The following is a 27,310-nucleotide window of genomic DNA, read 5'->3' as shown; positions in this document are numbered from 1 at the left end:
GTTCCCTCAAGGCATTACTAAGATACTGTGTTCACATAATAGAGAAGGACGGACAACACAAAAACATTAGGCTGTCGCTGGGACAGAGGAATAGTAGTAGCCTAGCAATGGACAGTGCCTTTTAGGAAAGCCTGCTGCTGTGGAACAAGGCACAAAAAGCTGCACATACATCATGGGTTTTGCATTCAAACACTAGACTGAATTATTAATTTATTTCCACATTCAAATTTAGGTTGAGAGAGTAACACTGGAATAATTTCAGAAGTGAAAGATTGCTTAGAATTTTCACTTTGATATGAACTTCAGAAAGAAACACGTGTAGGTGTAAATACCTTTTCAACCGAGAACAGATTGGAGCTTTCTTCTTTGTCCTTAAATCCTAATGTACAGTACGTCCACGATGGAGTTTAACATTAAGCCATACTCAGCAGTGTCATGGCCTTTTGTTATGGAGTCAAATGAAAGTGTCAGATCTATTCAGTTCATTTTCCTTTAATGATCAAGGGATTTTTGAATTGTTTTTTTTTTTGTTTGTTTTTTTAAGGGGTAAGAAGCTTTTCGGTGTATCAGTCTTACAGTCAGAACATTTCGTTTAAATCAGCTACATGAAATATTGTACACCCCAAATGAATCCATCATATGAGGTGTTACTTTGGGATTAAGTGATTTTATAGCAATGCACTGTGCAAACATGACATTCCACTGGATGAAACCTTTTCCAATGAAAGATAAATAGGCATATCAGACTTTAAACATAAAAGAATTGCAATTTTGAAACGTGTTTGTAGAGATGTACATAGAAATGCACTCCCAAAAGCCTCACTGCCCTTTGAATCCCTATTGTTGCTGCAGACTGTTAAGTCTGCAGACCTTTCCTGTGTTGTTGAGTTCTTCGAAACAAGCAGTCACCACCTTAGTCACAGATCTGCCTGAGACAAACAACACCAGGCTTTCTCTAGACTTAATGCCTTTGTTAATTTGTTTACCTTGATCAAACAGAGCTCATCACTAGAGGAATTTGTCTCCCAACAATGTGTTTGGTGAGTCCTGAGCTATAACTCAACCCAGTCGCTCCATTTATCAGCGAGAGCCCTGACAGTCAGTCTAATTAGTTTGGGTGTGACAAAGAGGCTGTCTTGTGGAAACTGGGAACATCAATCCATCTATAAAAAACATGTGTTTTCATAATTTAGCCAATACAATCAGCAGAAATATGTCTATTAGTTGTTGGGTGAATCTGCAAGTGTGACAAGGTCTAATGATCCATTTGATTAAAACAAAACAAGTGCTTTAAAGATGTTTTGTACATTTGTTGTGTGTACATATTTATTTGTCAGGTCATTTAGTATGATTTGATGCAGAGCAGTTATTTCTGAATAAGGATGCATGTTGTATAAGCTGTTATTTTTCAATAGAGGAAAGATAAATTGTCTATCGTGCTTGCAATGCATTTTGGAAGACTTTTGCATAAACTGTCTGCACTGAAAGTGAATATCCCCATTCATGAAGTACGATGCAATAATGAAAGCATTTTAATTTCCCATTTTTATATGACTTTTACATTTTAAGATAGTTTAGGAGGCACATCATCAGGTAAACCAAAAGCAATAATTTCCAGTTTTTCTTCTAAATGTTGCCTTGCTGTTGCCAGAGAGGACAGTCAAGGGAGACTGTCATCTATCATTTAAGAGTCATTTTAACAGCAAGACATTACAGTTAGTGGTTCTCAGCTTCTCCTGACATCCCTAAAAGCCACTTCTACATAATCCGGAAACACACATAAAAGAAAAAATTACCGTTCCTGTGATGGCTTTTTGGCCCCTGGCTGTCTTTAAAATGTTGTACGACATCATTCTGTGGGAGATTTGATGGCACTGTTCACATGTTTGTTTTTGAAAAAAAAAAACGTCTGTATCACTGCTTCTCCACCACCTGCAGCTTTCCTCTGTGTGTGTGTGTGTGTGTGTGTTTATATTTGTCTGAATTTCATTTTGAGATATTAATTCTTCACATGTACATGTAATTTATTACTGTATTCATGCAGATTTTTGTCTGCAAGTCTGTAATTCAGAGCATTTACTAGTCTTTATTATTTTATTGGAAAAGCATATTGCAAATTATTCTGTTTATTCTACAAGCTGCTCAATAATATATTTACATTTAATTTAGATTTTGAAGACTCAGTTTAAAGAAAACCATATTGGTGGTATAGTTTTGACAAACACTACACTATTAGAGTATAGATAATAGGAAGTTACTGCACAGTATGAAGGCTAATGCACCACTGTTGTCCTTTGGATATCAAGGCATGTGTTCATGGCTTAAAAACACTAGGTTTAAATGGATACACCATGTCCTATGTGCACAAATATTGACCCAGAAACAGGGTAAGTCAGGTCTGTTTTACTTATAGAGCCTATTTTACACCGTAAAATCAGACATACAGGTGAATGAATAAAAATCTAAATATAAATATAAGAAGACTCTCTGAAAAATATTTTCAGATGCAAATAGAACGCAGTACACAGTAGAGCCTTTCCCATGTTTGCCTTATGTAAGTTCAGGTTCAATGCACTAAATACTCATAAAGAAACCTCGTGAACATAATTACACATTTTTGTGTAAACAATAATTCACCATTATGTCCAGTCTGAGTAATATAATGAGTAGCCTGGCACTGCAAATGTTTGCAGGATCAAATCCAAAACTTCTCATGACCTGAAAGCTGAAGGTAAAGTGCTACACACTGAGACATACCTAGATAAGATATGAAAAGCCACTTCCAATGAGGTAATCTGATCCATGAAGAGAAGGTTGATGATTTATTTTTAAAGCTGTGAAAAAAATTGCCCGCTTTTAGACCTTAGACCTTTAGCATATTTATGGCCTCTAAAGGCCTCAAAGATGCTCTGTAAGCCTTGAGCTCCATCTTGCAACCAGCGTTTGATGTCAATTTGTACAGCAGCCTTTTATTTTGCCAGCCAAAGAGACTGCAGCAGTCTTCTCATACTAAAGCATATTGATTTCAACACTTTCCACAAAGATGGTGTTCTGTAGGTCAATGTTACTTTGCATTTTCATATCCCCTTTGTTTTTAATGCTTTGTCTTAAAGCTAAGGGTGAAGTAACAAACTGTGATGCGGTGATCAACATTGGCTATTGTGTTACATGATTAAAAAAAACACATCTATTCTCATTTATCTTATCTAAGCCTAAAGAAACATGGCATCTAAATGGAATTCAGCCTGCTGTGCTGACGCAGCCTGGATGTTAATGGAAATTAACATTCATAGCCTGACATTGTATCTACTGGTGCATTTTGTTTGCACACCTTGCTGTTCAGCACACAGTGACTCTAAATGTAATGAAGTCTCGGTAGCTTTAAGAGCTTCTTCACACTAAATAGAAGGAGAAAGTTAGTTTTAGTTTTGTTGTTTGTTGGTTTTGGTTACTTTGCTTGGTTGATTTTGCAAAAACTGTGTTTTTAAGTTCTTATGGTTTTATTGTGTTTCTGTTGTGGCAGGTGGCTTAACATTCATGTGGACAATAGAAGGTCCAGTTACAGCCCCCAAATTACTTAAGTAATTAATAAAGTAATTGGAATATTTTATTCGCATTACAGAGTTGTAGTCCAATTGTTGGTATAGGCATCTAAGGTCTGCTACCAGATAAGCTACCAGATAAGTAGAGACAGAAATGGGTCGGTCAGCTACGATGGACATACAGAATAATGCATATCCACAGCTGTCCACGAGCGTTGCTCGTGTCTCTGTGGGCCGTACCTGACAGGCGTGGCAGAACCAGCAAATCCTCTCCTCCTCGTTGGTAAACTGCACTTTACAAGCTAGCAGCATCCAAATTCAGCATGGATATGCATACTGTCAGATACTCTGTGTATTTGTATGTCCGTGTGTGTGTGTCTCTGTGGCTAGCAGGCAGAAAGCCTGCATGACCTAACTTCAGCTTTTCAGCTTTAGTGCAGTGCTGCAGACAGCTGTGCCACAAACACAGTGCTATGGATCACCGTGAGGGCCTTTTATTTAGGTCACATTCTGTGCTTCAGCGGCCAACAGAAGGGATCTCTGTCAGCTGCAATGAATACCTTTAGTTGGACACAGCCCACTTAAGTGCCCTGCAAGAAGTGGACACTGTGTGTGTCTGTGCACTGTGTGCTTTGCATGAGTTCACTCTTGTAAGAATACTGCAGATGGGAGGGATTGACCCCTTTATATTTTTGAATTTCCTTATAACAATACAAGAGTAATATGTTAATTATCACCAGAAGTGATTTTCCTGGTTTATTATAAACATGGAAATTGCAATTATGCTTTCTGCAGATTTTTCAATTAATCCACCTCCCAGTTTACAGTCACATCACAGAAAACAATAAATATGGCTCACTCTATATTCATCCCCATAAATACATCCTGCCCTACACAGTGTCCTCTAGATATGTAAAGAACTGGCTTGATATTTCATTCTGTCTGCCACATTTTCTTTTGTTATCTCTCCTCCCTTAGTTTCCTCCTCCCCCTTTCTTATATTTACCACTGTGGCCTTTGCTAGTGCATTATAAATCGCAGTAATGAATTCGGCGCACAGGCTCGGCCAAACTGCTTGTCACAGTGCTAAAGCAGGGTGTGTGGACTCTTATTATTGTCTCGTTAGCTTCACTGGAATTGTATTGAAAACAGTATGGGTTTAGCAGCTAGCCAGCCACAGCCCCAGATGGGTAAGGAAGGCAGTTTAAGGGCACTGATGGATGCCATTGTTTTCATTGTCACAATGTAGGAGGGAAAAGTCATTTATTGGTGGTTACCTCGACCGACCCAGAAGGTGTCAGCGGGGTTTTACTTGCCAATTTGTTTGCTCTTAGAAGGGAACTATAGGCATTGTGGCAAAGGGCAGCTTCGGATCAGGCTGTGATCATTTGTTGTCTTTGTGGGTGGGGGATGTGCATGTGTACACACAGAGCATGTAAAGCAAAAATGGATGCCCCATCGAGTATTACCCAATCCGTTACGTCCACTGTTCTGTGAAAGCACTGGACTGAATTTAGGAGGCTGCATTAAGCAGTTTTGGTGAATTCATCTGAGGGATTAAGACTCTCTGGAGAGGATGCCTAATTCCCTGCCTTCCCATCACCAATCTCACATATTTTTTGTTGCATTACGCTGAACAAATATAGCACACAATTTGTCTGGAAATAGATTTGACTCTTCTCATATCTCTTCTTCCTTTGTTTCTCTGTTTTCACGATCCCTTGTCATTTTTTTTCGCTGAAAACTATCAGAGCAAATATGAGACGGAAGCTTGAGGACAGACTAGATGTCAGGGACCACATGCCAAGCAGCTGCTATATTTAGCGACGTTCGTTTTGAAATTTTGAAGGACAGAAATAAAAGGTTGAATAACAGGTCCATGTCCCATCAACATTAGCAAGTTCCTCATCTCTGAAAGCATGCCAAAAAGCATCTTCTTCAAATGAAAGGAGCGAGCATTACACAGTGCTTTGAGTGTATGCAAATATGAGATATTTATAATTCTATTTTCTGTTTCTCTCCTCTTGTTTGTTTGTCTTTTCTCCTTCATGGCTGATGCATTCTAGTACTAGTTTTGGGGCCTGTGCAGACTTCTTGCAGCAGCACCTGGATGTGCAAGCCATAATGACAATGAAAGGCCTGTCCAGCAGCCGCAGTCACCACCACACAGTGACCTGCGATCCCTCTTATGACTCCATGACACTGGGACAATCAGATCGTCGGTCCTGCTTTCTCAACCCTGGGGAGGCTCATCCTGCTGACCACACCTGCTACAACCAATGTAACTCATTCCAGTCCGAGTGCGGTGCCTACCCTGATCTGGCCAGCTGCACCTTCCCTCGCAGGCATTACAGCTCCCACCATGAACTAAAGGATGAATGTGGCGCTGTGGTGCCTTATGTGGGGCCATCTGGGAGTAGTAAGGGAAACGGAGGTGGAGGAAACAACAATCGTATCCCTTCGAATCTGCTAGAGCAGTTTGAGCGGCAGACACCGGTGCGGCGTGAAGGCTACCACACTCTTCAGTACAAACGCACTGCAGTGGAGCACCAGCGCAGTGACAGCCCTGGTCGGATCCGCCATCTTGTCCACTCTGTTCAGAAGCTTTTCACCAAGTCCCACTCCCTTGAGGGCCCCTCGGGGTCTGGCGGAGGAGGGAGCGGGAGGATGAACGGCAGCAAATCTAGTCCCGATGACCCTCCCTCTTCCTCTGGCACCCTGAAGCACAGCAAACGAAGTAAGAGCAAAGACCGCTCTAAGTCAGAGCCCAAGATGCGCACTGCTATCTCAGGATATTGGAGCTCTGATGACACACTTGACCGGGAGGTGTGCCTCTACCACCATCACCATGGGGGTAGCAGTGGAGGCCTGCCCTCTGGCGTTATGACGATGGGGCGCCACCCAGACAAATCCCAATCACAATACTTCATGGAGTCCTATAACACCATCAGCGCTCACTCACTCAAGACATCGCGCAGCAACAACGATGTGAAGTGCTCAACGTGCTCTGGGGGCAGCAGCGGAGGGCTGCCACTGGTAGGCCCGCTGGACAGCCAAATGCAGCTGAAGAAGAGCTCGTGGTCTTCTACTCTGACAGTGAGCAGAGCAAGAGAGGTCTACCAGAAGGCCTCGGTCAACCTAGATAAAGCTCTGGTGAAAGCCGAGCAGGGACGCACCTGCCACTTCCTCCAGGTAGGATTGTTACGACAGGATGACCTCTCACATGTCATTCTTCATTCATCATCCAGAGCCAGCTGCTCCTCCATGTTTCTGGTTTTCTGCATTTATCTGTGTTTGTGTATGTGTGTGAGTGCATGTCTCTGTGAGTTAGAGAGAGATTGATCGAGAAAGCAGTGGTCCAGACCCTATCCTTTCCTTCACTTTGTCTCCAATATTTATTGGTTTTCTGTCAACTTTCTCTCTCCGATCATCATAAAACATTTTGAAAAATCCTCACGTCATTTGCTCCTCTGTGTTTGTGCCCACATTGTGATATTTATACATGAGCTTGTGAATATTTGTGCCTTACATCTGCACTGTGCATTATATTGAAAGTCACAGGATAGTGTACTTAGCCTTCACATGCACTCTCCTAGACAAATAATCCAGTAAGCTGATTTTGTATCTGTGTTGTCGGACAGGTCACGTTCATGTAACGTCACCCTGAACCAGCTTTCATTTTTACACCACACAAACAGATGAAATCAGAGCAAAACTAAGATCTAATCTGCTTTTATAGTATGAATGTCATAGTTTTACATGCAGCTGCTGAGAGTTTGATAGGGATGGTCTGCTTGTGTTAGTGAGTGTGTGTATATCATGTAACTAAAGGAGGATGCCGCGATGAGATCAGAAAGAAGCAGAGGTGACTAGACAAAGAGAGCAAAGAAAAATGCTCCAGTCACCTCCACACATGCAAACACACAGGGACTATAACATGTGTGCAGACATGTCAACCCACCCAATCCCACTTACATTTTTTTTGCTGGTTGTTACTTCTTCTAATCCTAGCGAGTTGCAAATTTAAGCCTGAGGGGAGAAATGATGAAATAGGGCAACAAGTGAGAGTGTGAATACTGTTGAAATAGGACCAAAAGAGAGCAAATAAGGGCAGAAAAGGGTGTGAAAGGTGGAAAGTAAAAGTGAGGGAACATAAAAAGACGGAGAAACCTCTGTGTGGCTATGCATTTTAACAGCCTGGAAAATGGGGCGAGCAGATCAAGGAAGGCATTACTATAAAGCTAAAGGAGCGCTCATTTGTTTCTGGAAAGGGAAATGGAAGACAAAAATTAGTTTTCAAACTAGCAGTCGGAAAGGTTAGTCTTTAGGCATTTCTTTAGGCCTTAAAACAAGGACCGGACATGCTATTACCTTTGCCTACTGGGATATGATCGTGTAATCCAGTGTTTGATGTTCACACACACATAATCACAGGCAGAAGCTTAAATTGTTGCCTGACTTTCTTATGCACTTGTGCAGCATTCCCAGGTTACAACATCTTACATTTGCTGTACTCAACTGCAAGGTTAATAGGATTAAGAAGTACGGCTTCCTTTACTTTTTTTCTCAGTAAAAATAAATACATTCTCTTAACATCATCACAAACCCGGTCTCTCCCAAGATGTTAACACATACTGTGGTTGCCCCTGACATCAAGGTCAGCTTGGTTTCCTAGCTACGCACTAGCGTGTTGAATGATTTTTGTGCACTTTTTTTCTCGCTCCGTATCTCATTTCTTTCACTTTAGAGCCGGTGCCCCAACAGCCACTCATGTTGGTACTGCAGTGGTTCTGCTGAACAAAACCCCCTTTGTTTTCCCTCTCTCTCTGTGTGTCTGCTGGCTTTGGCTCTCTCTCTCCTCTCTCTCTCTCTCTCTCTCTCTCTCTCTCTCTCTCTCTCTCTCTCTCTCTCTCTCTCTCTCTCTCGCCTAGATTAGAGCTGGGAGATAGCTTTACTTCCTTTTATATTTACCTTCATTAGTGTGTGTGCAGAACTCAGGAGAACAGACAGAGGCCAGGGTACTGCAAATTTTTGTCAAAACATTTGATTCCCTTCATTTGATATGCTGCATGCATCATAGGACCGGCAAAAGAAGGCCTCCGGCACTCACAAGCTTATGGTATGATCAAGGCAGACCCTGCAGTTATGCTGTTACTAAAGTATGACATGCACAGTGTCATACAGATATTTATATCGGACACGGGTAGGAAGTACTGCACCCTTGCTATATCTGCTTCTATTCAGGTGTGAGTGCATCTGTACAAGCTCTCAAGTCTGGAGGGTGACCTGAGTTCGCTCCCTCTGTACCGTATCTCACCTTATCTCTACAGGTGCCTCAGGATGACTGGAGTGGCTTCTCTCCGCTTGGGAAGGATGATGAGATCCCGTGCCGGCGGATGCGCAGCGGCAGCTACATCAAGGCCATGGCAGAAGAAGACAGCGGCGACTCCGACTGCAGTCCCAAACCCTCACCCAAGGTCCAGGCACGGCGGGCGAGCTACCTGAAGGCAACGCAGCCATCCCTCACAGAGATGACGACACTCAAGTGAGTCTGTGCCAGCGCTTAAATGTTTATTTTCAGCAGTAATTATTCAGTTAAACTGAAGTTAACTTAGTTAGTTAAACTTTTTTAATTAATCAGAAATTAGAGGAAATTGTCAATTTTCTTGTAGTTACTTGGGTCCCAATGTGAAAGCTTCAAATTACTTGTATTTCGAAGGAAAATTTGACATTTTCCCTTTTAAAATTACGTTTGTGATTGTATGTGTGTGTGTGTGTGTGTGTGTGTGTGTGTGTGTGTGTGTGTGTGTGTGTGTGTGTGTGTGTGTGTGTGTGTGTAGTGCATGGGAACATAATGTTCACTGTCTGTGGTCAGTATTAGACAGGAAAGATAAAAGCAGTGAAAGAAAACAGGTAGAGTCGACAATGAGAAGGAGATGACGGTAGTCAGTACAAGCCCGTCTTCCCGGCAGCAGCTTGGATTATGCTCAAGTCCCCGACTCTAAGTGGCCACAGCTTAATTACTTATTCTGTATTTACAACTCGGACACAGACTTCTATCTACACAGATGATCTCTGTATCTCTACAATCACACAGGCACATCGAACAGGCTGAGCCTTGGTTTAGAATTCATGTCTGTTCATTTACTGAAGTCTTTTCAGAAATAAATGTCATGTCCTCCACAAATGCATCACGGGGTATTGTGGGTTGTGAACACTGTAAAATATGTTCTCTTCCCAAAGCAATTTTTTTTTTTTTAGAAGATCTGTTGTTAAAAGCCTGTCTTCTTATTTAACGAATTGCATGAATCTGTGTGCTCAGCAGCACACTGTACATGTTTGAGGAGCTACCTAAAGAAAAGCAGACTCCCCCCAAAATTTTATTTTTGTCAAGACTGTTTCTCTTAGACATAAAAAAAGCTGTATTATTCAGTTTAATCTAGCACTACTTTGACACATCCATTCTGCTCCACCCAGACCTCCCTGTCAATGCACAGCCTGTCATTATCAAATTACAATACATCAGAATGCCAACACACTAATCAAGCTGAAAATTCTCGGATTAGTTAGAAGCATATGTCCCTGCTCTGATGTGAGGCATCGGCAGCACCTCTCCACAATCAGATATGTTTTGGAGAAAATGAACAACTCACTGTGGATGTTCATTCATGACTTTCAGGATACATATTTACAATGATGAAACTAATCACTGGAAATACAAAACACAAAAGTGAACATTTTCTGTTTAGTAATCACTAAAAGGTGAGGCTTTAAACTTTTTTTCATAGAGAATTTGGTCAATTTCTTAAAATTCTGAAACCTTAAACATTACAAATATGAATAAATAAGGTTTTGACAGAAAGAAAACTTTCCAAAGTTTCTTGTGAAAATGTCTAAAAACATTGTAGGTGGCAAACAAACAGAGTAGCGGGTGTTTGAAATAGGAACATTTTTAATTACTTTCCATGCCTGTCATTCACTTATGGCTATATATTTTAAGGAGAAAGACACAGCAGGATTGTGAACTAAATACTTATGAAGTAAAAATGTTCACCTACCTCTCAGGAGAAAAAAAAAAACACTTGTGAGTTTTTCTGTGGGTGTTCAGCAAAGTTACATTAATGCGAGAAGATTTGTCTTTCTTTGAAGGAGTAAGAATTTAATTAAATAAATTCTTAATGAATTAATTGAATTATTTATTTGCATTTTTGATTTCCTGGGTTATATGTCGTTTTTGCCGTCCCACCTATCAGTAATAATAGCATGGTACTGAACAGCTTCATTGCTGAGATGTTGGTATTTGAAGAAAATGGCACGAACACTCAAACTTTGATGATGTGATGCTCATTTCAAGAGAAGAAAAGGGAAAGGAAAACATAAACTTTCTTTTATTCACAAAATGGCACATGCCCCATTTTCATTAGGGGACATAACATAACTGATACCATGAAAAGGACTGGAGACACTTGTCTTGTGTTGCAGGACAAGTCTGTGACTGCCATATGTCCCACAGCAGTCAAAGACACAGAAAAACACCAGTGGGTGCTCAGTCATAGTTACTGGTTGCACAAACACAGGCATATACATACACCCTTATGGTGCAGCTGGGGGCCCAATAATGACTTGAATTTGGCCCGAAGAATGTCATCATCATCTGATGGAACCCAGTGGAACAAGCCAAACTGCAGTGCTGCACATTGGAGATAGAGAATGAGGCGGGAGCAGCTGACATCTTGTTTTCACACTGTGCTTTTGGGAGCTGGCACAAGTCTGTGTTTGACTTCACAGTGATTAAATAATCTGCTTTGTTGTTCCATATGTTTCAGAGCCCATCTTCTGACCATTATGTCCTTGACTAGTGAAGAATTTCTCCTGAGATGATGTGGGATTTGTTTACTCTCACTCGAGGCTAGCCTTCCTACGTATTAAAACGCATGGAGGACAGATAAAACATGTACCTAAACAGTTCAAATTATTCCTGAAAGACAAACCCTTAATGTCCGTCCAACCATAGTGTTCACTCCGAAGGGAATTTTAGTCAGACACTGTAGAAGAGAAGACAGTGACAAATGGAAGAAAGAGGAGAATGTAATGAGTACAGTATATGGTAGCTGCAAAGAGAAAACATCTCAAGTGGAGGAACTAGTGGAAAGGAAACAGGTGAAACAAATGAGGGGACAAGCTGAGCTGATGGAGAAGAGAAGGAAAAGATTCAACATTATGGTGCAGTAGAAATCAGCCTTGATTCCTGACAGGCAGAGAATCATATCTTCATTAATGTCACTTGTTCCACTGAGGGACACCCTAGGACAGACTGACCTCCCCCTTTGTGGTCCTGATTACAGGCTGGGTCTGTTATTCAAGTTGCCACAATAGACATCTCAGATCCTGCCTATAATCAGCCCCACAGGGAAATCAAGAGGAGGGATGGATAGAGATAATGTTGTAGGTAGATTCTTCTTTGATTTGATTCCTCTGTGCATCAGCCACAGCTCAGGTCTCGTGTGGCTGTTATGGATGATATTAATACAACCTTTTCTAAGTTTGCATCATCTCTATGTGCTTGCATGGGTTTCCTCGCCAATCAAAAGACATGCATGTAAAGTTATTAGTGTCCCTAATTTGCCCATAGATACAGATGAGTGTCAAGGGTTGTCTCTCTGTGTATGTCTCTCTGTGTTAGCCCTGAGACGTGCTGGCGAGCTGTCCAGGGTGTACCCCACCTCTCACCCGATGGGAGTTTGGATAGGTTCCATGGGGTAAAGCAAGAACAGATAAATTAATAAACATTCACTAACACCAAAACAAGGACAAATGAGCCAGAACATAAAATAAGTTTTTGCAAAATGTCAAAATGTATTTTCTCATTTAATAAATTAATTATTTATATCAGAAAATAGGGTCAAATTTTGTTTTGTCCAAATAAAAGTCTGGAACCTACATAAGTAAGACCAGTTCCTCAAGCAAATGCCCCAAAATGAAACAGTTGAGAAGTCAGACTGTAACTAAATAAACTTCAGTTAATCGGGACAAACCTTTTAAAATGTTTCATTTAAGCATGAGTTGTAGCCTTAAAGCCAAAGGTCACCTAACCTTAACAAAGTAGGTCTTTCAACCAAAATTCATAACCTTATGCTAGTGCTGTCATTGCCTAAATGAAAAAATGGTTTCATTTCATGTCACATGATAAAATGTGTGTCACTGTGAAGGACATGGACCAACAAAGTAATTTTGAGGCCTTGTTAAAAACATACAATTTATCATAGAAGAATAAGAAAATATTACACTCACATTTCAGAAGATCCGACTAGAAACCTCATATAATGGTTTAAGTAGGCATTAAAAGTGCAGTGCTAGTGACGAGCATCTTAAACTTTATTAAAAAATAGAATTTACTGATCTGATAAAAATGAACAGGTAAAAGTTACCATTGAAAGCTTTGATACAGTCGTTCTCAGTCAATTCTGCATAAGAGTTTAAAGCCCACAGGACGATGTGGCTACATGGAGATGTATTTTAAATTTAGTAACTGTTATTCCCATCTCAGGAGCTCATCTGCCCTTCTATTACCTGTTTCTCTACACTCCGTCTTCTCCCCTCAGTTCTTCCATCTAAGAGTGAGTAATCTAGTTTGCTGCGATAACCACATTCTATTTAAGGAGGAAATACATAATTAAAGATGACCCAGCGGCAGAGAACCAGAGTTGTGTATGTGCACAGAGTATGTGTGTGTATAAATATATATATATATATATATATATATATATATATATATATATATACCCACATGTGAATACGGGAAACATGCTGTGAAATACAAGGAGCACTGAACACTTACAGCTTATAAGAACATATTTTCTGATATGTGTTGAACTAATTTCTCTCTGTTCTCTTTACGTTGGTTTACTGGGACACAGTGTTCATCGCGAGGAAAAAAGTCAGCTTTCTAGGTTTTTATTTCCCCTGATTAATGAATTGTTTAGCTCTTATCCAACTGCTGCGTAACCTAAACACATGCACACACACACAAACACACACACTTCTTCACGAGCAAACACCTGCACATAGGTGTGAAGCATGCTGAGCGATGGAATCGGTGGCAGATGAGAGCTAATGAGACACCTATTCATCTTCCTTGGAGACAGGATGTGTTTACACATGACTCTGTGTGGCTGTGTGTTTTCTGTATCTTTAGGTCTTTTTTCTTTTTTTATTCGCGCGTACACACATTTCCCTCTCTTGACCTATGTATGTAAGTGTTCTCATCGTTAAGGGTTTTCAAAAGTGCTTACTACATGCTTCAGGACAGACTACCTTAGCTACTGTGTGTGTTTCTCAATAGTACTGTGGTTGTTGATTAGATAAGGGTGTTTCCTGAAGCAATTGTGGATTGATCTGTATCTGTGGGTTCAAACGCACTGCAAATACCTCGTCTCACCTTCTTCCCCTCACGTTATCTCTGCTTTCTTTCCCCCATTCCCTTCCTGGCTCGATCTTGATTGTTTCTCACCTCAAGTTATGCTCCTTTTATCCGTCTTTACTTTTCTCTTCTTTATGTGCCTCCTTTTCCACTCTTTCTGCAGGATTTCCACAGAGCATTCACCCAAGCTACAGATCCGGAGTCACAGCTACCTGCGGGCGGTGAGTGAGGTTTCCATCAATAGGAGTCTGGACAGCTTGGACCCGGCAGGGCTGCTGGCCTCACCTAAATTCCGCTCACGAAACGAGAGCTACATGAGAGCCATGAGCACCATCAGCCAGGTTAGTGGCTCCCAGGGACCCCTCCCTTCTTGCCGTTGGCTCATATACCCCCTGTACCTCCACTGCTATGTCCAATAAGGTTGTGCAGGGGGAGTAAATCCCATCAGTATCCATCCTAAGGCCTGAATTAACCATCAGGTCACCATCCGGCTAAGTATGAGCAGCACAAAAAAAATCCCAATATTCCAATTTGAGTATATAACTGCGTGATGCTTTCTGGAGCTTAGATGATTACAGCCATATTCAGATGGGCTAATAAGCTCCTTCTGTGACGCAAAATGACACGGCATCTGCTATAGAAGAGATGAAAAACGAAATAAAATCCAGCCGCATGAACTTCAGGAGTAATTGTAATAAGGATTGGTTTCAAATTATGATGGGAGTTTCCCTTAATTTGATGGTTATTGAACATTTTGAAGAGTTGGCCAGGAAACAGTGGATATATTATTGTCATTGTTGCTGCAAAAGAAGTTGTTAGTCATCTTGGATTCTGCACACAGCTTCATACTCTAAGTTATTTGAAGTGACAGGGGAGTTTAGCTTATGTTTTCGCCTGGGTAATGGGAATATGTATTCCCCTCCAAAGCCCAGGGGCAACACTTTGCCTCGCGAGCTGAATGGTGGACCCTTGAGGTGTCCCTTCAAGTCCGGGCAAGGAGCATGCCCAGAGGAGAACGACACACTAGCACCTACAAAAACGCCACTGAATGAAAGAGGTGCTGCTCTGCTCTCCATCCCACTCACTCTCACCTTGTGTGCATTTGATGTGAACTGGTGCATACAAAAAAAAGAAGGCTTAACGTCACTGAATCGAGGTCCACAAACCTTCCTGATTCCAAGCTTTTACCTGTCGGACTGTACAATCCCATCACTGTCAAGCACCCAAACCAACTACTTTAGTCCCTGGCTACACCCCATTCCTACGTGTTTCTCCCTGTGCGGACGTCACGCAAACCTTTCCTTTTTTAGAATTTTTTGAAATGGCATGTAGGTTAATGTTATCTGCCCTTACACACCCCAGTCTGTAATATACATGTGTTTTAATTTTCTCTAACTTTTTTCACCTAATTCCCTTATAAAGGTCAAACCGCGCTTGCTTATAATGAAGGTGTAGTTTTATTTCCTCAAATTCCAGTAGTCTGCCTTTGACACCCACTATTTCTCATCTTTAAACTTTTATCCTACTGTGATTCCTCCCCTTCTGCACCTTCTTGGACAGTCATTTGGTTTCTTTTAATCCTTCTTTTTTTTAAGCATCTGTGAATTACTATGCACTGCTTAAAGTTCCCAAGGCAGTGTAGAGCTGGGAACACACTTCATTGTTTTCTTTAAGCATTTAAGTCAATAGAAATTAGTAAGAGATTTTAACAGTGGTGTTTAACAGACTATTTGCAGTTAATTTTTCTTCATGGGCAGAGAAGTGTCCATTTCTAACAGAATTAATCTTTGGCAGTTATGGTGAATCTTCCAGCATGCTATAATGAGGAACACTGAATCTTATATTGCAGTGCCCAGTTTGTGATTTAAGTATGCACGTACAAAACTTCTGCTTAGTGAAGCTTTAATCGGGATCATCAGGAAAAGCTCTGTACATTAAGCAGCGCTTAAAGATGCTTCTGTGACTTTTGATGTTATAACATATCGTTGTCCTTTTTCTTTTGTCCTTTGATGTGTATACTTGTCCTTTTGTCTGTCGCCTCCTCTACAGGTGAGTGAGGTGGAGGTGAATGGGCAGATTGAGGCGGTGTGTGAGTCAGTGTTTAGTGAGATGGAGTCGCAGGCGGTGGATGCCCTGGACCTGCCTATGCCTGGCTGCTTTCGCATGCGAAGCCACAGCTACGTGCGCGCAATAGAGAAAGGCTGCTCTCAGGAAGAGGAGGAGGGCGGCGTCACGGTGGGCAACAGAAGGACCAATTCACCCCCACGCTCTTCCACCACTGTCAGAACCATCCAGAGCAGCACAGGTTGGTTGGACCCTGCACTGAACACACACTTACTCATGTGCTCAAGAACGTGTGGATATGTATAATCCAAAGCACATTATAAATTGTATGCACAGAAATGCATTGCATGCATTATAGATGTGCTGTGTGTCTAAGTTGTGCAGTATTTGAATTGAATCAACGGCGAAACATCTAAACTTAGAGACATTCAGGATTGCAGTTACTGTAAAGGGAGACATCACACTGGACGAGGGGAAATCAAATCTAATTCATTTCTAATTCTCTAATCCTGAACACAGTTTTATTTTCATTAAATACAGACTTGACTTGGCTAGCTGCCCGTGGACTGGTTTCACTTTGCAAATGCAGACCCAAACCCTCTGCATTATTGTTACTCATCTGACCCAGTTTTCTCCTCAAATACAATATGATGAATGCAGAACGGTTGTTTTCACATAAGAGCTTATTCGAGCTGTAAAGCTCAGTGGCTGTTGGGTCTTATTTTAGCCCTCTTGTGTGCCTCATGGTCTGGAGCACTTGGCTTTCCAGCATTACCGCATGCAGTATTGATGCTGAGTGGTACTGGCATCCACTGGGCTGTTCTGTATTTCCCACTGCAAATACCGTCATTCCTTTATACCGTGCACGTTGAGTCACCATTGCCTGACACCCTCCTTCATTCTTGTTTAATTACGCCATTAAAAACAGCATTTCCTAGTTCTAACAGACAAGGTTCAAGTAGCTAATTAAACACATTTACTGCAAATTAGAAGAATAGAAAAACTAGTTCAATCAATTCAAAGAGCTTACCACGGGCTCCAAGAAAACATTTTTTTAATTGCTTCAACTGCTTCAGCATCAGCCAAGACTATCATTGGCACACTCAATCAGTGAAATTAGTCAAAATATGAAGTTGCACCCTAGTGTTTTATTATCATGCATCTATTGACAGTTCAAAGTAACAATACAATTAAAGGTAATGGAGGATTCACTTGATTGTTCTATTGTGTGGCGGCAGATATTCATCTATAAAAGCAGACTGATAAGATCCAGGGAGGAAAATTCAGAGCTCCTTCCCCTCAGGAAGGAAGAGATAATGAAGACCATCTATCAAGTGAAGTGTTGTAAGGACTAAACTCTAGTTTTCAAGCTAGACAGCTGCTCTGTCATGCTACATATACTGCTTCTCCACATGACACAGATACTCTCTTTTTCTTTCTTCCCTCTGTCTCTATCTTACTTTGTTAATGCAACTTTCTTGACCTGTAATCATGCTGATAATGTAAAGATAACACATTTAAACCCTTCTCAGGTAAAAAATAAACTAAAATAACATGAAAGGTGTGTGAGTGTGTTATGTGGCACACACATCGGCAGCAGTAGCTGCACAGCTGTTGCCAATTTAATGAACATCCATTTTTTTGGCGCCCGAGTTTGTCGCTTGATGGATGGGTGTTGTGAGAGTGCAGAGAAGTGGTATTAGTCTGCTGTGTGGTCACTGATGAGGCAACATTATGCTGCTGCAGCGCAGTCTTACGAATTTTGTGCCATGGTGCAGTGTGATTGGCTGTTGGCCTCCTCTGACCTCTGACCTTTATTTGCTATTCGAATTTATTGCTTCTTCATCTACAACTAAGGCTCACACAAATGAGACAGGAAAAGTGTTTTCAAGTGACATATTATGAAGCACTGTGGAAATCAGTTCCCTGTGGTTGGTAGCCATGGTAGGGGACTGCTTCGGATTACTGTCATAGTTGTACTACTGCACAATTCATCACCTTCTTGGATCTTTACCACTGAGTCGTCACTCACTGTAATTAATTAGCTCCCTCTCTTTTTTCCACTCCTGGGGGAAGAATGTGATTGGAGAGGAGAGAAAGAGAAGGAGTGTATGAAAAGTGTACCTTTCTCACTTTGTTTTAACGCTATTACCACTTATTAGTGAAAGAGTTGTTGTAATTAGCATTGTCGGATTCTCACACACATTACTTGTTTTGTGCACTGCTCGCAGCAGAGATGTAAATGCCTATGGAAAACACTGGTTCCTATGTAAAGATTTGTGCAATATGCATTTTAAATCTCTGGTTCATTACAGACGTTTGAACTATTCTCTCTTTGCCTTCACATATAGTAAACACTACACATAACTGATAGCACAGTGACTTCCTGCCAAGTAAACAGTCATGGCTTCTAAACTTTTGATTATATCTGCCATTTCACCATGCAGGAGAAGGATGTGTGCCACTTCTCTCCCACACACACACAAACACGCACATGCACACACACACACACACACACACACACACACACACACACACACACACACACACACACACACACAATGCATGCACACATTCATGCATTTCACAGGAAATTGACTGGGAACCCAAAGTGAGAAGTGAAAATGTTGCTGTGGTGAATATTGCATGATTTTCCTGAAGAATGGTTCAGGCACCAGTTCCAAAAAAACAGTCTGCACTTATGGTTTTGTCTCCCACTTGTCCCTGTGGCAAACTGCCACAATATCACACACACACACAAACATACACATACACATGAGAAACATATCACTTTCTGCTAATACTCCTTTCCAGTTTGCTCACTAGGCTGCTCTAGCACATTATTATTGATGCCCTTTTTAATCCTGAGGAAGGAGACCAAAGTCAAGGTGCTGTACTTTGATCTCTTCTCTTTGAACGTCAAGTGGCTGCCATTGCCTATCTCTTTGTCCACTCAGACTGGCACATATGCACACATACGCACATGGCGAATCACACACCTATATTAGTGTTGCCTCGGACCGAATCGGTTAATGTGAGGATTTTACTGCCTCTAAGCCCTGGCTCCTCCACCCCAAGTCGTTTCGAATTAACAAATTCATCACCTCTTCACTCTGCTTTGTCTTTTCTTTCTTTCCATACACCACAGCTAGGTCCCAATGCATTTTCACTTTTTGTTGTGTGGTGTGAACCAACCTGTAGTTTTACTAAGAAGAAGAATTGACCTTCAATTACAAAGAGTATATACACAGATCTTAAATTTAGGAAATGTTACACAGTTCTGGTTCTCTTCCTCTCACCCTCGGTTTCCCTGGCTCACTGACCTGCTGTCAATTATCCAGCCTCATTTTCAAAGCAGCTATCTTTCAGAGGTGCTGATGACTGGCTGAAAGTAGTGACTTTCTCCCCCCTTGGTCCCTGTACCAGGCTACAGGGCAATGTCTAATTTAAAGGCTGTGAATTTCCTACGGCTCCAACCGGAGGCGTCATGCTCAATAAAGCATTCCTTTAGTAAGCATTTGAGGCGTGCAAGACCACTGCTCCCTGAAGGCTTTTGGAGGTGCCGTCACTGACATTCAGTGAATAATGATAGGAAAAGCATCCACACTGTGATTTGAATAATATTCTTGTATTGATGGAAGCTTTTAGTCAGGGATTATCTTCAAGGGAAACAACTTGCTTCAGGAAACAACTTGTTTCCCTATGGTGATGCAGGAACTCCGCTGATATTTAAAGCATGTAAAAAATAAACTTGCAGTTGCAGCTTTAAACTCTTTAGATAGAGGTGTCAGGAAAACAGGTGTCAGGAATCTAAATAAGTACATCAAGTTTACAACAACTTCCTGCTTTTTTTTCACTTAAGATGCATTCAGGAGCAGCCACTGAGCAAATGTTTGGGCCCCCTAATGGCCACTCATATCTGCACTTTTTGCCACAACAGCTTCTAAACCCCTAAACTCGCCATAAAAGCATCATAAGATTGGATGCAGTTGCCCCAAAAACCCACTAAGTGGGGCCTGTTCTAGGCCACATACTGAATGACAGATAGATACTGCTTGGTAGGACAGTCCGCTATAGCTACCCTAACCATCAGCACAATGAAACAAGCATACCTTTCTGCTCATGAGAAACAAAAGTAAAAAATGAGAAGAGGCGGACAAACAACAAAGGAGTTGGTATGGCCGGGCCCCTCAATGGACTGCTTTGCCTGTGGCATCCCAGAGACTAGGATATTTGCGAGTTTACACGTGTATGAACCTACTGTAGCATAACATAAAAACTGCCTACTGAATTAGACTTGACACCAGAAAGTTGGGGAGAATTCATAAAGCCGCTGTAACAAGGCAACAAAATTTCCCCATGGGATCAATAAAGTTGTCTGAATCTTGAATCTTGACTAAAAATGACACAGGAAATAATTACATGAATTGAAATATTATTAATTATAAAGAAACCTTTGATTTGTTGGGAACTCATTTGTTTTTTTGTATAGCTGAGCTGAGGCTGCTAGCTAACCTAGCTTTTTCTGTGTGTGTTTTTTGCGAAGCCCAGCTATTTGTAATTTGTTTTCTGTACTGACATGAAGGTGGTACAAGTTTTTTTTAGTCCTTGGGAATGAGAGCATTTTTTCAAAATGTTTTTCCAAAACTATTCCTGTTCAATAGTTATTGTTTTAAAATTACAAGGGACTGGTGTGTTTGCACAGCTGTACCGTTCAGTACAGTCCAGTACTACAGGCTGAACTAAAACCTGTACAACACTGCCCCCAGGGGCTCAGTGTAACACAGCTCCACACCTCTGCCTTTCTCTTTTTACCTAAGCTGTGAGAGTGGGTGGGTGCAAACTACCAGACAGCCTGACCCAATTAACAACAATCACTGTCATCACTGGCAGTTTACCAAGAGTCCCGTTCTGAGAGAGGTTGTCAGATTAAATATATTTGGCTTTCTCAGAGTGCTGAGCAGACAGTAAATGGCATGGTACACGCCACCAAAGTCTGGTCAAATCAAGATCAAGCATTCAGCCAGATCTCCCCTCACATCTCCACCAGATACACGCACACATCCGAGAGGAAAGTTTAAATCTGTTTGTCATGTGTCGGGGTGACTCATACGAAATATGAGAAGAAAAAAAAACACTGCTCTAGGGCCTGTATTCCCTCATGGGCTTTGAGGAGATCCCCTCTCAATTCGTTTTTGAGAGCTACAGGTGAAAGGCCGCCCCGGTCCTGACAACACTGACTTGTGTTACTTTGCTCCATGCTGCTGTTGTGGGTTTGGAGATCTACTTGTCAGTTTTGTCTGTACAACATGTTGAGTACAGAACAAGGTCAGCAAGTTAAACAGTCCTCATGCCGATATGAATAAAGTGCAATCAGCTTTTTGTTGCTGCAATTTCATTGAACACAGGAGGTACATGCAGATAGACACTGGCGTCATACTGGTGTTTCATGTAATTTGAGAACACAGTGACAAACACACGGAGATAATAATCCTCACCAATCACTGCTGTAAATAATTAACTAATCGTGTACTCGTGAAATAATCAAGGAATAAGTTATTTATTAAACAGTGTTTAAACTTCAGCTGAGGACACTTGCTTACAGTCATATTGTGGTTAAATGTTTTACAATTTGATCATTTTAGGCTTAAAGATAATTTACAAGACATTTAGTTCTATTCGGAATCCCATCGCCAGCCAGTTAAAGCGGCATTGCAGTAAAATGTCCATCATGACTCTGAGCGGGACTGTCCGAGCCAGTGAATGCGCTCTATGTGTTAGTGGGGAGGTGGGGGATCAAGGCGCGTCCACATCCTGACATAAGATCCAACATCGCCAGAGTGAACGAGGAAAAGAGGGAGACACGAGGAGTCCTGTCATCTCCGCTCAGCCCAGTTACGAACTCGCGTTTCTTTTCTTTCTTTTTTCATGTCGTTACTTCAGTGTCTGTGCAGCGCGCTGCTCAGCATGTGTGACCACTGGATTCGCCTGCGTGAGTAAAACAAAAAAAGCTGCTGTTGTGTTCCTCGGTTGTTTGCGAGTGAGACATGATGATTGATGATGATGATGATGATGCCCGGCGGCGAGCGGCGTCCCGTGAGGCAGTGGCAGGAAGTTAGGAGAGCCTTCAAAGTAAAGTGTGTCGTGGAATCGTGCATGGAGTAGCGAGTTGTCAAAATAAAATTACTTCGGGGAAAACAAATGCAGAAAATAACGTAAGTCGAGCAAGTGGTTTTGTGTAAAGGTTGACAAAGGACGTCAGTTGAGCTGGTAAAATTGCACATTTATTGCTGACTTTTACTGTGAAAGCGCCGGCCGGAACAAATGTTCTTGTTGTGTCTAACTTGTGACTAACGGCGCCCATCCCACGTTTTCTGCTTATTCATGCCTGACATGAATATAAGTGAATATATAGTCAGACTGTGTCTACAACGTCGATGATAAGAACAACTTAGTATTACGATTAATAACGTGATCTAAAAAAGTACAATTCAGTTTCATACTGTTTTGTGTTGTTTTTAATGACATGAGATTAAATAAAATCCGACAGAGTGAGAAGCTTTCATAATTAACAAACTCTTTGACACTTTAACCTCTTAGGTTATCTTCAACTTGCTTTCCTCCAAACATGACTCCATAAGTGAGGACATTGGCATTAACGTACATGTTACTTGCTCCCCCCCCACCCCTGCTCATGGTAGCGGGAATATGTTGATCGCCTTCCAGCTCCCAGTCTATTTTAGTATCATATCTCTGGTTGGGGGCGTAGGGAGAGACAGGTGTGGCCTGCATCACACACAGCAACGCCTGGCACAGCATCACAACACATGCCTCCTTGGGGTCCACTTATTTAGGTCAGACTAAAAGGACCTACTAGGGTTGTGGTTCACAGGGTTCTGTCTCAGGCATATGTGCTTGTTAAAGTGAGCAAGCAGAGGGCAGAGGACAGTGTCACCAGTGCCACCTATCAGTGCAAGGCCCACAAATGTAGATGGAGGGCCCCTAACACCCTACTGTGTGACAGATGAGCGGTTTGTGGCCCCATGTTTCGAACTGACCATCTGTGTTTGAGTGAGTCATGCACACGCTTACGCTCATGCACGCCACTGATGCCAACTATGCTGCCTGCCTGCTCACCTACCAGCTTTCAGCCTTCTATTTTCAGGCAAGGCCAGTGGTCCAACTGAGATCGACATGCTGCGGAGACAGATATACATGCACAACCCAGCACACACACGTCTCCAGTGATCCAACTAGGCCATGTGGGATTATGTTAGCATAATGTAAACGAGAGACGCCTTGCTGAATATGAGTTAGAGAGGGCTCAGATGTTGACATGTTAATCCAGGAAGTCCTTGGTCATAGCGACGGCTGTTTATATATTATCAAGTGATAAATAAAACAGCTGTGAGTGTATGAGCAAGTTGGTGGGTAAGTTATTATAAATAATAATCATTATTACATCTAAATGGAATTTGCAAAGTAAACTGCCAACACATTCACTTAATAAGTCACTTAAAATTATTTAAATTACTTATTTATATTGTTTATTTACCAAAGAAAATGCTATGTTAACACTATTCATTTCAACCTCACTAATTATTGTAAAACATTTGTAATAGTCACACAGAGCTCAGTCTTAAAGCAAACTAAAATGTTAATTGAATGGTTAGGTTGCTTGGTCTCTTGAAATGTGTACTCTGCCTAAATTAGGTAATGAGTATGGCTGTAAGAGCTCTGAACATTAAGTGGTGGTTCCTTGAAACAGATGCCGTAATTACATGGACAGTGTATTATATGCTGAAATAGGGCTGTAATTTATTATATTGGATGGGTTTGAAAGACAATTTGCACTTCATAAAGAAGTTTTGATTTAGTGCAATGTGACTTTGGGATCTGACAATATAATTCCTCCCGATGTAGAACTTCTCTTCGCTAGTAAGCTGGAATTTATCATGAGTCAAATTTAAAAATGCAAATATAGTCAATATAGTTAAAATATAAATTTACTTTTTGGTTTATTTTGTGTAGTTTTTTGTGTAGCAAAATTGTAAAATGCTAAGCAGAAAAGACACAAAGGCATGATAAATTTGTACATACTGTTTCTCCACGTAACTGGCTTTTGTGTACAATTAGGCAAGGTTTTTCTGTGTTGATATATATAAATATGTAATGTATTGTTTTAGTTTTTATTTTTGTAAAAAATATTTGTTCGTTTTTGCCACGTGAAACCTATAATTCTGTGGTTCACTATACAGTATAGTTATAGTATATGTAATTCAGTTTTTAATACTCGTTCTTGGCCACTAGAGGGAGCTGTATTTCTATTTTTCAACAAATCTTAATCGCTTTTAGATGTTTTGCCACAGCAGCAGTGTGTTGGCAAAAACCCAAGTTCTATTTTGACCTTACTGTCAGGCATTATTTGAGGCACATTTTCTGTCTTATGAACCCTGCCGGGGTATTTGTGCCTGTGTAACACTGAGAACGAACCTGAGATAAAGAAAAGGACTTATCAGTGAAAAGGAATAATCAGTGTGTGAGATACTGCACTGCCTTTCTTGGTGTGTATGTACCTGAGTGATATGGAAATCAAACGAATAGTCACAGAGGACGCTGCGTGGGAATTTTCCTTTGAGCTCCATCAGTTTCTCCTTCCATGTCTTTTCCTCTGTCGCACGCAAACACACACGCACACACAGAGTTCTCTATTTCCTGCTTTAATTACAGGGACAGATAAACCCCTGCCTTAGCAGTGTGTGCCTCTGCATGTGAAATACACCTGTGTGTCAGTGGATCAAAGCTGCCATCTTCTGAGGTGGAATTAGTCAAAGAGGGGGATGTAAATTAAACAGTACTCTGGTGTCATCTGTCTCTCCAATTCTCTTTTTAGGTCTCTCTCTCTCACACACAAACACACACACACCTGCATAATACTGTCACTCCTCTTGCTTTGATGGTGCTAGAAGGTGTGTTTGACAGGAAACAAGGGCTGGGTCGAGACATGTGGTGACACACTTGCACATGCACTGCATTACATATGGAATATAAAAGAGAAACACACCACTCTCAGTTGCGGTTCACAGCAGTACCTCGATAGAGCTTTTGAGTATGTGGGTGTGTGGGGATGCATGTGACTGTGTGGTGTCAAAGTGCCTGCGTGTGGCTTCTTCATTTGCAGCTGCAGGATCAAGCCCGAACTGGGAGCTCAATGTGGGTAAACTGTGATTTGGCTATCTCTCTTCCTGGAGGAGATAAATCCTAGCCATGCTGGTGTGTCAGCCACTCAGTAATTACTTCATCCTGTCACGACTGTCTGAGAATGCAAGCCAGTGAGAACTTGCACTGTCGCTCTTTTATTGACACTAGGGAAAAACACTCAGCATCTCTTTTATACGCCTCGGTGTCAGTTCAAGAGCATTAGTCATCAGTAGATCCAAGCATCCAGAAGAACTGACTGAAATGTTTTGCATGTGGGGATTTACTACTTGTTTTTCCAGCTTGTTTCATTGATGTTTCTGAACTTCTATCTTCCTAATTAACTCAGTATTTTAACTCTACTCTTTCTGAAGTCAAATTGAAAATTCAGTCTGAGGTAAATCAGCCTCTTGTGCTCCAGATGTAGGCATGGAAAACAGAATGTTTTTTGGACTTGCAATATGAATTTTTTCACTAGATGTCATCGTAGCTTCAGTTTCTTTTAAGCACTTTGCTGGTCAAATTTCATGTAATCTGGTCCAAACTGTACGTTTTGAACGTGACCCCAATTATGGGAAACATGATGCTATGTGAGTCAATCACAAGGAGCCTATGCAGATCCATCTCACCTGTAGGCACTTGCTGAATATTTGAGCAGAAATTGCTATATCATCATATCAATCATGTGTAATTGTGTATTTCCGTGACTTGAATAGACAGTGATTTCCTGCCTGCACATGCTTTAAAGCAGAATAAAAGTCAATAGGCTGAAGCTGAAGGACTTAAAGCTTTTGTTTAGTGGCTGCTAGGTGTTTATGTTTACTTACGACTTAATTGGTCCCAGCTTGTTACGGCCTGGAATGCTTTGATTATAGACATTTAGGGAGGAAGAGCAGCAAATGGATATCTTGTGACACAGGAAGCACAAGCGAGAGAATGTCCCTTTAGTTTGAAAAAGGGACAGAGAAGACAGGGAGGAGATGACGGGCTACAGAGAACACAAAGAATGGCTGCGGCAGTGCATCCCTGCTATCCCCCGCTGGGCAGAAAGAGCGCATACAGCAGTTTCCTGTTAAAATGAATTAATCAGTGGTTTACTTTACGGTTTACTTTCCCAAAATTTTAAGATGTAAACAGCTCCATATGGCATTTCAGATCAGGTGGACAGGTAGGGGCTGTCCCACACTGCCATTTTTTTCTTCTCTTGCTCTCTTCCTGCTTGTGTTTTGGCATCAGAAAGAGCAAAGGAAAAGCAAAGCCCCAAAAGGATTTCCTTAGTGTTGACTGTGGATGATCCTCATGGCTCCTGCATGCTTAAAGCTGGGCAGGGCAGGGCCTGCAAACTCAAATCCCTGGGGGGAATGAAAAACATGAGACGGGTCAGGATATACAGCTATTTCAGGGCTAGAACATGTGCTCTTTGCTCTGTTCTCCTGGTAGAATGTTGCAAGGTTTAAGACTTTTCCTGACAGCTAAATTGTGTGTTTGAGAGTTCATGTTGCTTTCACTGTTTTGGAGGGGAGGGAGTACGTTGGAGTAACCCCGAGGAATGGAGCATGGCTGTAAGTGGGTGGTTTGGGCTGTGCAGTGTGGGAGGCCAGGCCCCAGTGCAAATTAAAGACTTCTCTGTGAAAGTCCCAGACTCAGCTACAGTAATGCGTGTGGCTGTAGTTGACTGAGCCTGTGTGTGAGCGGCCGGCGGGGAAGAGACCCAGCCCTCCCTCCCTTCCCTTTTTTTTTTTTTTTTTTTTAACCAGTCATTAAAAATAAGCCACAACTCACCCCGGGTACACACTGAGAGACAGCGAGAGGGAGAGCAGGAATGCATCTCTTCTTTCTCCTCCCTTTCTTTGAGCTTTGCTGCTTCACTAACCAAGTAAAACGGGGAGGAAAGGGGAAGGGGGGCTGGGGGGTTGTGTTCAAGGGGCCTGATTCCACTCAGGGGTTTTTAAGACGCACAATCAGACCCTTCCCCCTGCGTAAAGGGTAAAGGGTTTTTTTTTCTGTCCAGGAGGGGAGAGAGAGAAAGAGATGAATGGGCAAAGGAATGCAGGAGACAAACGAGAGCTCTCAGCAGGAGAGTGGG

At 41.6% G+C, this 27,310-nt stretch overlaps 1 protein-coding gene across 3 annotated transcripts in view; it reads left to right on the top strand.

Annotated features, from left to right (window-relative positions):
- The window catches only part of dlgap1b (discs, large (Drosophila) homolog-associated protein 1b), an 82,709-nt gene that overhangs the window by 38,437 nt on the left and 16,962 nt on the right, over nt 1–27,310 (top strand). For 2 of the 3 annotated variants that reach the window (XM_067486603.1, XM_067486604.1), the window contains exons 3-6: nt 5,609–6,734; nt 8,873–9,087; nt 14,126–14,303; nt 16,012–16,267. In XM_067486603.1, the coding sequence (XP_067342704.1) occupies nt 5,667–6,734; nt 8,873–9,087; nt 14,126–14,303; nt 16,012–16,267 (1,717 nt within the window). In that variant the 5' untranslated portion in view covers nt 5,609–5,666. Of the gene's footprint in view, nt 1–5,608; nt 6,735–8,549; nt 8,662–8,872; nt 9,088–14,125; nt 14,304–16,011; nt 16,268–27,310 lie in introns of those variants that run through there. The other variant, XM_067486605.1, reaches the window with a different exon arrangement.

Source organism: Channa argus, chromosome 19 (genome assembly GCF_033026475.1).
Source record: "Channa argus isolate prfri chromosome 19, Channa argus male v1.0, whole genome shotgun sequence".
Classification (NCBI taxonomy): Eukaryota; Metazoa; Chordata; class Actinopteri; order Anabantiformes; family Channidae; genus Channa; species Channa argus.
This window is presented reverse-complemented; position numbering and strand designations above follow the sequence as displayed.